The sequence below is a fragment of the Erythrolamprus reginae genome, chromosome 3 (assembly GCF_031021105.1).
Source record: "Erythrolamprus reginae isolate rEryReg1 chromosome 3, rEryReg1.hap1, whole genome shotgun sequence".
NCBI lineage: Eukaryota > Metazoa > Chordata > Lepidosauria > Squamata > Dipsadidae > Erythrolamprus > Erythrolamprus reginae.
Window position 1 is genome coordinate 46,289,787 of NC_091952.1, and position 12,665 is coordinate 46,302,451.

Below are 12,665 nucleotides of genomic sequence, written 5' to 3' on the forward strand. Positions count from 1 at the left end.
GAACTGTCTGAAGCCCCGTGGTTTTCTATGTCTTTTAGAAGCTGCTTTAGCTTTAACGAATCTCTTATTGTTTTATGTGACAGCCAGTGAAAAAGAACTCCACAAAAGGCAATCCTAAATCTTCAAAAAAGAACTGTAACACCATGGTAAGCTGTGTGCCTTTGCACGTGACTATTCCTAAGCTCAAGCCCTGCTATATTTAATGAAGTTCAGAAATGGCAGAAGCCATTTCTTTTCCAAAGCCTCGAGAACACTTAGATCAGTGGTTCTCAACCTGGGGGTCGAACAACCGTTTCACAGGAGTCACCTAAGACCAAGGGGAAAAACAAATTTCCCATGGTGTTAGAAACTAAAGTTTCTATTCTGGTGCCTTGGAACATATTTTTACAATCCAAGCAATAAGGCGCTTACAGTGGGGGGTGTCCCTCTGACCTTCCTGCCAATCAGCTTAAAGCTCTGTCGGGAGAATTAGCACTAGACTTATGGTTGGAGGTCACCACAACATGAGGAACTGTATTAAGGGGTCATGGCATTAGAAAGGTTGAGAACCAGTGACTTAGATAATACAGAATTAAATTCATGAAGGAAAATTCCTTTTGCTCCCAAGAACAATCATATGGGAGCCAGGCAACCCTTGGCTGCAATAATTTTGCAGAATTTAGCAGCAGAGTAACCCAAAGATAGATCTATCTATCTATCTATCTATCTATCTATCTATCTATCTATCTATCTATCTATCTAGCTATCTATCTATCTATCTATCTATCTCCTTCTTTCGTTCCTTCGTTCGTTCGTTCGTTCGTTCCTTCCTTCTTTCTTTCTTTCTTTTTTATTCGACTTCTATGCCGCCCAATCCCGAAGGACTCAGGGCGGTTTACAACAACAGTATGAATACAATAAATAGATACAAAACAGTAAAAGAAGTCGAACATTATCTAAGGTTAAAACATTAAAAAACTAAAACCCCTTTAAAAAAGTTATTATAAGAAATGGTGCTCACACTCATATACATATACATACAATTGGCCCCCAGGCCTGTTGGCAAAGCCAGGTCTTCGCAGCCTTGTGAAAGGCCAGCAGGGTGGGAGCGATACGGATATCGGGGGGAAGTTGGTTCCATAGAGCCGGGGCAGCCACAGAGAAGGCCCTCCCCCTTACCAACATTATCTGGATCCTCCAGCTCAGTGGCTGTCTCAACACACAACGGATTGGAGAGCACATGAAATTCCATGAGGGCATCACAGAGGGCATGGCGCAGGGCATGGCGCAGCCTTTCGGACAGCTGCAGCAAGCTGATGTTTCCCTTCTCCCAGATGTCAAAGCGTACTAGAGGAGAGAAGGCTGCAGAGAAAAAGTCTGTTTCAAGAGAATGCCTCTTAGAAAAAAGCCACGGCAATTCCCAAATGAACCTTGAACTTGGGAACTGTGCACCTGGTCTCATTTTGGTCCCACTATTTGTTCTGGTTTCTGGTAGAAATTTAGCAATTACAAATAACTCTTATTAAATGCATCATTTCATGAATAAAGAAACTCTATTTATTTCTCTGCTCTCCTATAATTCAAACACATTCCATACAGGCGCTCGGTCCTTATCTCTCTTAGCTGCATTCCTCACATTCCTTCTCCTGCTCCACTTAACAAGATTTATTTTCCTAACAGCATGACTTTGAAAAACAACAGAACTGACTGTTAACAACACAGAATATGTTTGCTTACTTTAGCACGGCAAAAAACACATCCATTTTCCCTTCGGCAACGTTGAAACTCCACCCTTCTTCTTCACTGACCTCCTGACGTGCCAAATACATAACTACAGTATTTAACCCATTCCTCTCCTTAATATCTTCTTCCAGACCTCTGTTCTCTACGTTTTTGGGCCCTTCTGAATTTAGGGTTAACCCAGCGAGCATCTGATTCTCCCTCGCTAAATCCTAAACTCATAGCCCCATTCTGTGGCTGGTCTCTCACCTGTTCTACTACCTGTAACCCCCCACACACACACTAATTCATAAACACTATCTGAATCCGAGTCCTCAATATCTTCATCATCCTCCAACTGATCAGGAGTATGTACAACACTATTTTGCTTATGAACTCTTTTGGAAAACAGAAATCTTGCCTTCCTACCTGACTGTGTCTTGCCAGGTTCACACTCATGCTGGTTGGCTCTAGTCAAACTTTCAAAGTCCGCCTCTGGAAGAAATGAGCTGCTCAGCAGGACAGCGGAGGGCCTCACCCAGCGAGACAGTGAAATGGGATTTCCACAGTCATCCACAAAGGACAGGGCAATGCATGCAACACCTGCAGGGGGATAGAAGACCTGCTTGAGCCCATTCACCCTAGTACTTGCTACAGAAACTCAGCATCTTTGGGATGCTACGTAGGAAAGTTAAACAAAAAATATGTGCAGAGAGAAAGGGTGAAACAAACATGGACAAGGAAATCAACATACTATGGATAACAAAGAGACCTGCTCCCCACTACGAATGGGCTTTTCCCTACAAGACAATGGCATTCATTGCGGGCTTAGCAAAATTCAGCCAGCAAAAGCATCAGACAACAGATCAGCTCTCTCTAGGTGACTTTTACTTATTCCAGCAAACAGCAGCAAGCAAGCAAACAAGCAGCTCCTTCCCTGTACTGCGTCAGGACCCCTTGAAAACTGGGGAACAAGGTTTGTGAGGGTAACTCTTTCCGTTTGTCTAACCTTCTTCTGGCATGTAATGCACCACATTACCGCATGGGGGTGCGAGAGACCAAGCAACAGAGGTGGTGCAGTAGGTAGAGTGCAGTACTGCAGGCCACTAAAGCTGACTGTAGATCTGCAGGTCATCAGTTCAAATCTCATCACCGGCTCAAGGTTGACTCAACCTTCCATCCTTCCGAGGTGGGTAAAATGAGGACCTGGATTGTGGGGGCAATATGCTGGCTCTGTTAAAAAGTGCTATTGCTAACATGTTGTAAGCCGCCCTGAGTCTAAGGAGAAGGGCGGCATTAAAAACGTCGAATGAATGCATGAAGAAAGGAAGGAAGGAAGGAAGGAAGAAAGGAAGAAAGGAAGAAAGGAAGAAAGGAAGAAAGAAAGAAAGAAAGAAGGACAGACAGACAGACAGACAGACAGACAGACAGACAGACAGACAACTGGTAATTCTATAGGAATCACACTTTGCCAAGCAAAATCTCTTGTTAATATCTGCATGCCAAAGTTCCTAAGAAGGGCGTGCATCAGCAGACACCAGCAATCTTAGGTTTTTAAAATGACATCAGTTACAGACAGAAGTAGTGAGTTTCGCCCATGCAGAAGGTGCACGATGGCAGAGACTCTGTAGATGCTATCTGAATCATGCACCCCATCGTCAAAGGTAATCATAACATGCTCAGCACCTCCTATTAGCATGGCCTTGGCCTGATGTAGCCTTTGCATGGAAGAAATAGATGGCGTGGAGATAGGTCTCCTAAACCATGCCTAGGAAAGAGAAGGAGAGCCTGTTCCAGGCATGCAAAAAGCCTGCTCCAAAAGTTGCACAATCCTGAGTGTTCCAGTCCCATTTCCAGTAGTTTTAAGATCCTGAGCAAACATGAACATTTCTTGCCCAAGCTCAGCATTTATTCTGATTTTGAATATAAAATGAGCCGCCCCGAGTCTTCGGAGAGGGGCGGCATACAAATCTAAGTAATAAATAAATAATAAATAAATAAATAAAATCCATTCAATTAAGGCTGTTTCTGAATGCATTGCAGGGTCCATCAATCTACTGCCAGCTGCATAGTTTTACACCTTGATTCCCGAGTATCATGGAATCCCAATTCCAGGATTATACAGAAGAAAACTGTCTACTGCTTTGTATTGCAAAATAAACCCTACAGCAGTGTATGCTCCATTGATTTATACAGATCTTCTGAAATGAGCATGATGTTCTACTCCCATTTTGATTTCAAGATGAAAGGTTCAAATGTGAACAGAAAAATAATTATTCTATCTCTACCTGAAGCCACCAAATATGCCGTTATTTCCTATTTTTGCTGTGGATTCCTTAACTTTGACAAATAATCCTTACTTGGGGGGGAAGCTTTTCCTTGGAACCAAGAAGAAAAAGATGTGTAGGGGAAAAACACAGAAGAGGAAACACGGGTGACACAATAAACTGAGCAAAAGCCAACAGCACAGCAGGCTAGGATCAAAAATGAGGATGGGAAGCAGCACTGGAAAAAAATTCAATGGCCCACTGGAATCTACAGGAAGCTACCTTGAAACTGGGAAGGTGGAAACAGGTGCCGCACAAGATCCAACATGGAACCTACACGACAGAAGAATGGTCAGACACACTTTGAAGTGATGCATTACCCACACAACCAAACCACAGTGCAGGTGGAAAAGGAGGCAAGAGTTTGTCAAAGGGCATGCGTTATTCTCTCTGCATATAGGCAGCACCAATCAACATCACCAGCTAAACGAATGGATCAAAACCCAAAATGTCTTGTTCCAAGCAGAAATATTTCAATCTCTAGTTAGTCTGGCTCCCTATTCAAGAATACAGTTTCGTCTCCTACATGTCACTTCATTTTAATCACCATCAGAAAATGTGCAATCGCTTCTCAACAATAAATTTCACTGAATTACAACCCACAAATGGCAAAGAGGGATTTTTAAAAATGTAGTGCCTCTCCACCATTCTAGGGACATAGCAATAGAGCTGCGCTTACTAATCCTCCAGTTATACTATACTTCCATTCTGACAATAACCCAGATAACCAACATGGCTATGGACTCTGCTGGTTTAAAAGAATGGGTAACACATCTGAAGAACAACAGATTTGGAAACGCGGCAAGATACAGTATATAAATGCACGGATGTGTAATAATTTGGTTCATATAGACCAGGGGTAGGCAAAGTTGGCTCGTCTATGACATGTGGACTTCAACTCCCAGAATTCCTGACCCAATCATGCTAGCTCAGGAATCTGGGAGTTGAAGTCCACATGTCATAGAAGAGCCAACTTTGCCTGCCCTTGATATAGACCAAACAAGATAGCTCTTCACAGAATCTTCTATTTTTTTGGTAGCCTAACTAGCCTTCATCCTCATGTATCTAAGATTGTCCAAAAGTGCTCTGGTTTATTGCTAGAGTGTTCTAGTCTTTATGCTGTGGTAATATAGCAGGGATGCTTATTACCTTTGCCACCAGTGCCTTGACCTCCTGGTTTATTATATAAATAGAGATCCAGTTCAGGATTGCTGCTGCTATTCTGGTTCAGGCAATGCTGAAAAGCAAGAAAAAAGTGGTTACTTCAAGCTAGTGTTCAGAAATGCCTCCTTACAAAAGAAAGAGGAAATAAGGTAAGGAAGGGTAGGGTAGACTTTGGAAGTCCTCTAGTCCAACCCCCTGCTCATGCAGGAAAGCCTGTAGTATTTCAGGCAAATGGTTCAATCTCTTCTTAAAAACTTCCAGTGTTGGAGCATTCACAACTTCTGGAAGCAAGTTGTTCCACTGAAAAATTGTTCTATCAGGAAATTTCTCCTTAGTTCTAGGTCGCTTCTCTCCTTGATTAGTTTCCATCTACTGCTTCTTGTCCTGCCCTCAGTTGTTTTGGAGAATAGCCTGACTCCCTGTTCTTTGTGGCAGCCCCTGAGATATCATGCTGTCATGTCTCCCCTAGTTCTTCTTTTCATTAAACTAGACATACCCAGTTCCAACAACTGTGTTTCAGCCTCAAGTCCCCCTCAAGAGCATCTTTGTTGCTCTTCTCTGCACTTTTTCTAGAGTCTCCACATCTTTTTTGCATCGTGGCGACCAAAACTGAAAGCAGCATTCCAAGTGTGGCCTTGCCAGGGCATTTTAAAGTGGTATTAACACTTCACGTGATCTTGATTCTATCCCTCTGCTTATGCAGCTATCTGTGTATTTAAAGTCTTCAAAAGTAAAACGGCAACACTTAAAAGTATAATAATATATAATTGTAGCTCTTTTTAATACAATAGTAATACCAGATCACAGGGATGATCTTAGAGTCTAATGTGAGATTATATAGCAGGGAAGCCAACATTTATTTTTAGACATAAAATTGCCCTCCAGCATAACTGTAACTGAGCAGGCAGTTCAAGGTAACCACACACTCACATAAGAACATAGGAAGAGCCATGTTGAATCAGGCCAAAGCCCATTGAGTCCAGCATTCTGTGTCACACAGTGGCCCAATTGTACATGGGGATCTTGAGCAGAAAGAGAAGGCAAGACCCTCCCTTTCCCCTGACCCCCAACAAATGGTACTCAAGGGAATCCTGCCTGCCTCAATCAACATAGAGGCGGCACATGGACATCCGTTTCAATAACCAACGATACACTTGGCATCCATGAATCTGTCTAATCCTGCCTTGAAGCTATACAGGCTGACAGCTGTCACAACCTCTTCTGGAAGTGAGTTCTGTAAACCAATGACCCTCTGGGTGAAGAAATATTTCCCTTTATTTGTCCTCGCTTTCTTACCTATGAGCTTTAGGGAGTGCCCCCTTGTCCTAGTATTGTGTGATAGAGAAAAGAATTTTTCTCCATCCACCTTTTCTATCCCATGCATGATTTTATACACTTCGATCAAGTCACCCCTTACACGCCGTCTTTCAAGGCTGAAGAGACCAAGGCGTTACAACCTGGTTTCATAAGGGAGGTGCTCCATTTCTTTGATCATACTTGTTGCCCTTTTTTATACCTTTTCCATTACAGTAGTACCTCTGGATACGAGCTGCTCCACATGCGAGTATTCCAAGTTACGAGCCGAGATGTGAGCAAAATTTCTGTTCGACACCCAAGCTCAAATTCGGGATACGAGCCGAGCTTCCACTAGGTGGCACAAGAATTCCATGCTTCCAGTTATCTCGGCGGGAAAAACAAAGTCTAAAGGCATTCGTTCGAGATGCGAGTTGATCGACATACGAGCTTGGGTCTGGAACGAATTAGACTCGTATGTCGAGGTACCACTGTATATCCTTCTTGAGGTGAGGTGACCAGAACTGTACACAGTACTCAAGTACTCACAGTACACAAGTGTGGTCTCACCATCGATTTGTACAGAGGCAATACAACACTTGCCAACTTATTTTCTCACCTTGAAGTGGTTCTCCACATTGCTATCTGTGTACTTGGGTGTGTGCAGAAAGATCAGCAGATTCTGTCGCAGATAGCAGGCTACAGCTGGAAGCCAAGGCAGGCACGAAGTAGGAAGAGTAAACTGCAGTACTTCAGTGGGCAGGCTGCCGGGAGGTTGTATGAACTGCAGAAGGAATAGGTATCAATACTTTGATATTTTTGAGACCACAAAGTCCACAAGATTTTAGATTTTAGTCAAGGAGTAAAGCTCTTATTTTAAGAAGTGTGTGGGGGGGAATTATTTCAGTTGGAAATTACAACAATCTCAGGAAGCGAGTTCAGTACTTCCTTCAGTCAATACCTCCACATCGGCTGGAGTGAGTTTGCAGTTCCGCACAAGCATAACCGTGATGATATCCAACGTGGCTTCATCCAGGCGCCTACGCAGAACCTTCACCAGCTCGTCTGTGATCTCAGGTCCTATAAAAGGAGAAGTAGTCTGAGCTTCTTATACCTGAACTCCACTACAGCTCTTGGGTCTGCTATAGTACCCATCAATTAACCTAATTAGGATACTGTTTTTTGACTTCTGCCCTGCCATTCCTCTGCTCTTTCACCTGCTGTTACTATGCTAATTAGAGCCTCAGTGGTGCAGTGGTTTACAGTGCCGTACTGCAGGCTACTTCTGCTGATCACCGGCTGCCAGCAGTTTGGCAGATCGAATCTCAGTAGGCTCATAAGAACATGAGAAGAGCCATGCTGAATCGGGCCAAAGCCCATCGAGTCCAGCATTCTTGGTCACACAATGGCCCACCAATTGTACATGGGGCTCTTGAGCAGAAAGAGAAGGCAAAACCCTCCCTTTCCCTTGACCCCCAACAAATGGTACTCAAGGGAATCCTGCCTGCCTCAACCAACATAGAGGCGGCACATGGACATCCGTTTCAATAACCACCGATACACTTGGCATCCATGAATCTGTCTAGTCCTGCCTATCCAGGCTGACAGCTGTCATGGCCTCTTCTGGAAGTGAGTTCCGTAAACCAATGACCCTCTGGGTGAAGAAATATTTCCTTTTATTTGTCCTCACTTTCTTACCTAGGCTCCAGGATGACTCAGCCTTCCAGGTCGGTAAAATGAGGACCCAGATTGTTGAGGGCAATATGCTTACTCTCTGTAAACCGCTTAGAGATGGCTGTAAAGCAGTATATAAATCTAAATGCTATTTGTAATTACAGACCAAACAGTTGCATATATTAGAGTGAGTTGTGTCTTGTGGCATGATCCCAAAAATGCCTTTACAGTATGGCTGGAGGAAATGTTGGAACAAAGGAGCTACAATGGAGAGAGGTAGGAGAAACATAAAAGAATATGACTTCTAAATTTGTGTCTTTTATTCTGCCAGCAACAGCAGCATCTCCCCAGGCATTCCTTCCTTCTGCCTTATCCATTACCAGATTAGAAGTGTGTGCCCAGCCTACCTGCTGGTGCCACTCCATGGACCACTAGTTGGATGTGCCTATCAATCTGGCTTATCGGACGAGCTGAATCCACGCTGCGGAAAGAGGCTGTTGCCAAGGATGAGTGAGAGCCCTATTAAAGAAAAGCAACATCACAATCCCTGGGTGGGAAGAGAGCAAAGCTCCCACTGTAAGCATTCAGGATAGAGGCAGTCATCGACCCACAGCCATTCTGGCCACCGACTATTCCAATGGCATTGAATGAATGGTGGTTAGAACCAGTCCCCAGAGTTATAACTAGGTGCCAAGGGCACCGCTTTCAAGTGATTGCCATTTGTCAGCTTCCCTGCTAGCTCCCCCAGAAAGTCAGTTGGAAAGCTGGCAGGGAAGGTCACAGGTTTCCCACCAGCGCACCCTTCTGTAGCTTGTACTGTGCTAGCCACACTCCCTCCCAAACCGGCATGGTGTTATTTTGCATACTCTCACTAACCTCAACAACAACAGAGCTGGAAGGGACCTTGGAGGTCTTCTAGTCCAACCCCCTGCTTAGGCAGGAAACCCTACACTGCTTCAGAGAAATAGATATCCAACATTTCCTTTAAAACTTCCAGTGTTGGAGCATTCACAACTTCTGGAGGGAAGCTGTTCCATTGATCAACCGTTCTGACTGTCAGGAAATTTCTCCTTAGTTCTAAGTTGCTTCTCTCCTTGTTTAGTTTCCACCCGTTGCTTCTTGTTTTACCCTCAGGTGCTTTGGAGAATAGGTTGAGTCTTTCTTCTTTGTGGCAGCCCCTGAGATATTGGAACCTCCACGGTGGTGTCTGTTGTGCAATCCCTTGCCCATGTTTTGTCATCATTCCGCAGCCTGCACTGGCTCCCGATCAGTTTCCGGTCACAATTCAAAGTTTTGGTTATGACCTATAAAGCCCTACATGGCATCGGACCAGAATATCTCCGGGACTGCTTGCTGCTGCATGAATCCAAGTGACCGATTAGGTCCCACAGAATTGGCCTTCTCCGGGTCCTGTCGACGAAACAATGCCGTCTGGCGGGACCCAGGGGAAGAGCCTTCTCTGTGGCGGCCCCAGCCCTCTGGAATCATCTCCCCCCCGGAGATTAGGACTGCCCTCACCCTCCTTGCCTTTCGCAAACTTTTGAAAACTCATCTATGTCGCCAGGCATGGAGGAATTGATATATCCTTAGCTGCCTTTGATTTTATGGATGGTGTATTTGGGCTGAATGACTGTTTTTAATAGAGGTTTTTAAAAAACTGTTTTAACATTGGATTTGTATATGATGTTTTATTGTTGTGAGCCGCTCCGAGTCCTCGGAGAGGGGTGGCATACAAATCTAATTATTATTATTGCATCCCTGTGCACCCACCCCATATCTTCTCACACCTTTGTGCAACTTCCTGATCTGTAAGATGCTTCTTGCACACTCCCTTGCACTCTGACGGACCTTCCCCTGCACCCTCGTGCCATGCCTCTGTCACACCCTCCCACTCCCCACCTTGTGCTCTCCTCCATCTGGAAGTGATCATCTACCTGCCAGCAGGAAGGCAACTTCCTTCTCTACTGACTTTGGCTGTGGGAAGCTGCCTCGCCCGATGACCATTCCGTCATTAGATTCAGTTAATAACAGCAATCATAACTATAGGGATTGCTGTCACTAAGCAAGAGGATTGCAGTTTACGACGGCATTGCTTAGAAAGAGAGATTCGGGTCCCAATTACTATAGCAAGTCAAGGAACATAAGAACCTAAGAAGAGCCATGCTGAATCAGGCCAAAGCCCATCGAGTCCAGCATTCTGTGTCACACAGTGGTCCACCAATTGTCCATGGAGATCTTGAGCAGAAATGGTACTCAAGGGAATCCTGCCTGCCTCAACCAACATAGAGGCGGCACATGGACATCCGTTTCAATAGCCACCGATACACTTGGCATCCATGAATCTGTCTAATCCTGCCTTGAAGCTATCCAGGCTGACAGCTGTCACAACCTCTTCTGGAAGTGAATTCCATAAACCAACAACCCTCTGGGTGAAGAAATATTTCCCTTGATTTGTCCTCGCTTTCTTACCTATGAGTTTTAGGGAGTGCCCCCTCGTCCTAGTATTGTGTGATAGAGAAAATATTTTTTCTCTATCCACCTTTTCTATCCCATGCATGATTTTATACACTTCGATCAAGTCACCCCTTAAACATCGTCTTTCAAGGCTGAAGAGACCAAGGCGTTGCAACCTGGTTTCATAAGGGAGGTACCCCATTTCCTTGATCAATCTTGTTGCCCTTTTTTGCACCTTTTGCACAAGGACTCTCTCTACTCTCTCTTAGCACCAAGGACGCACAGGTTCCATGTGAATGTAACAGATACTTACACTCAAGTCTTCAGGGTAAATGGGCTCCTGGCTGCGGGAAAGTGCCAGTGAACGGCACACTAGACTTTGGGTTTCATTTTCTCCGGCCTTCCCACCAGAAGTGGTTTCGGAGAGCCTGGGTTAGAATAACAAAAGGGGGGTGGGGGAAAGTGTATTGTACTGCAGTGTTTCCCAACCTTGGCAACTTGAAGATATTTGGACTTCAAATCCCAGAACCCCCCAGCCAGCTAATGCTGGCTGGGGAATTCTGGGAGTTGAAGTCCAGATATCTTCAAGTTGCCAAGGTTGGGAAACACTGTTGTACTGAATGAAAAGCATTCCGAGGCACAAAAGCAAGGCAGCACCCGAGTCGGTAATAGGCTCCTGATGATCCAAGCAGGCTCCTCTGAACTTTTGAGAACAATGCGGTGGGATGTCCAAGGACATACTGAACTTACCGTAAATAAAAAACAGACTTGGTTGCACGCTCCTGGTAAACAAACATATTTTTCCTGTTCCCAACTGAGAAGGCATTGAGCACAGAGCGCAGGGCTTGGATAGCTGCCGGAGAGAGAGAGAGAGAGAAAGTGAGAAGCACAAATTTACAAACTGACAGATTTAGTTTAATGCCCAATCTGTAGCAATTTTCAGAAGCCAATCCACCAGTCCCTCAGGGTTACAACCCACTCATTAACCCACCTGCATAATTATCAATCTCCTGAAAACGTACAAATATTTGAAAACTGTCTTAATTTGCTCAAATCTTGATACTACACCATCTTAGTTCTAATGTCAGAATCCCCTCCTTTAAAATTCTAATTTTTTAAATTACGTGATGCATTCTCCCAGATGCCACTGACCACCATCCCCACATTCCATATCGGCAGCCCACTCTTTCCAATGCTGCTATCGCTGCCTAATCTTGCCTAACATGAACCTCTATCCCGTTTTGGCCTACAGCCCTATCAATACCTTTCCTATCTCCTAGGGACTGCCAACTAACAGGAAGGAGGGAATTGTTGTGTTAGGACACAAGGTCTAGTCCAAAAATGGACAGTCTAGGACAGTGATGGCGAACCTATGCCACAGGTGCCACAGGTGGCACACGGAGCCATATCTGCTGGCACGCGAGCCATTGCCCTAGCTCAGCTCCAACACGCATTTTTGTGCTGGCCAGCTGACCTTTGGCGTTTTGGGTTTCCAGACAGCCTCCACGGGGATGGGGGAGGGCGTTTTTACCCTCCCCCGGCCCCAAGGAAGCCTTTGTAGCCTGAGGAGGGTGAAACACAAGCCTACTGGGCCCGCCAGAAGTTGAGAAACAGGCCGCTTCCAGTCTCCAGAGGGCCTCTGGGGGGGCGGGGGAAGCTGTTTTCGCCGTCCCCAGGCATTGAGTTATGGGTGTGGGCACTCACGCATGTGCAATAGCACCCACCCACATTCTTTTGGTGCCCGGGGGAATAAAGATTAGCCCTCACTGTCCTAGGGACCGCCAACTAACAGGAAGGAGGGAATTATTGTGTTGGATACAAGGCCTAGTCCAAAAATGGACAGTCTGAAAGTGATGGCTAACCTTTTTGCTATCATGTGCCAAAAACAGGGGGAGCACAGGAGTCGCGCATGTGCATGCTGACATTATTTAATCCCCCCCCCCACGCATGCACACATGACCCCATGCTCCCCCAGCTTTGAGCACATGATGGCATAATGGATTTTTCACCATCCCCAGGCTCTAGAAGCTTTCCTGGAGGCCGGGGAGGGCAAAA

At 45.2% G+C, this 12,665-nt stretch overlaps 1 protein-coding gene across 7 annotated transcripts in view; it reads right to left on the bottom strand.

The window, feature by feature from the left end:
- Nucleotides 1-12,665, bottom strand: part of SZT2 (SZT2 subunit of KICSTOR complex) — a 120,331-nt gene that overhangs the window by 31,615 nt on the left and 76,051 nt on the right. For 6 of the 7 annotated variants that reach the window (XM_070745062.1, XM_070745057.1, XM_070745058.1 and 3 more), the window contains exons 44-51: nucleotides 11,361-11,463; nucleotides 10,924-11,038; nucleotides 8,564-8,675; nucleotides 7,444-7,562; nucleotides 7,102-7,266; nucleotides 5,175-5,262; nucleotides 2,128-2,301; nucleotides 1,159-1,341 (exon numbers count right to left, since the gene is read on the bottom strand). In XM_070745062.1, the coding sequence (XP_070601163.1) occupies nucleotides 1,159-1,341; nucleotides 2,128-2,301; nucleotides 5,175-5,262; nucleotides 7,102-7,266; nucleotides 7,444-7,562; nucleotides 8,564-8,675; nucleotides 10,924-11,038; nucleotides 11,361-11,463 (1,059 nt within the window). The remainder of the gene's footprint in view (nucleotides 1-1,158; nucleotides 1,342-2,127; nucleotides 2,302-5,174; nucleotides 5,263-7,101; nucleotides 7,267-7,443; nucleotides 7,563-8,563; nucleotides 8,676-10,923; nucleotides 11,039-11,360; nucleotides 11,464-12,665) is intronic. The other variant, XM_070745060.1, reaches the window with a different exon arrangement.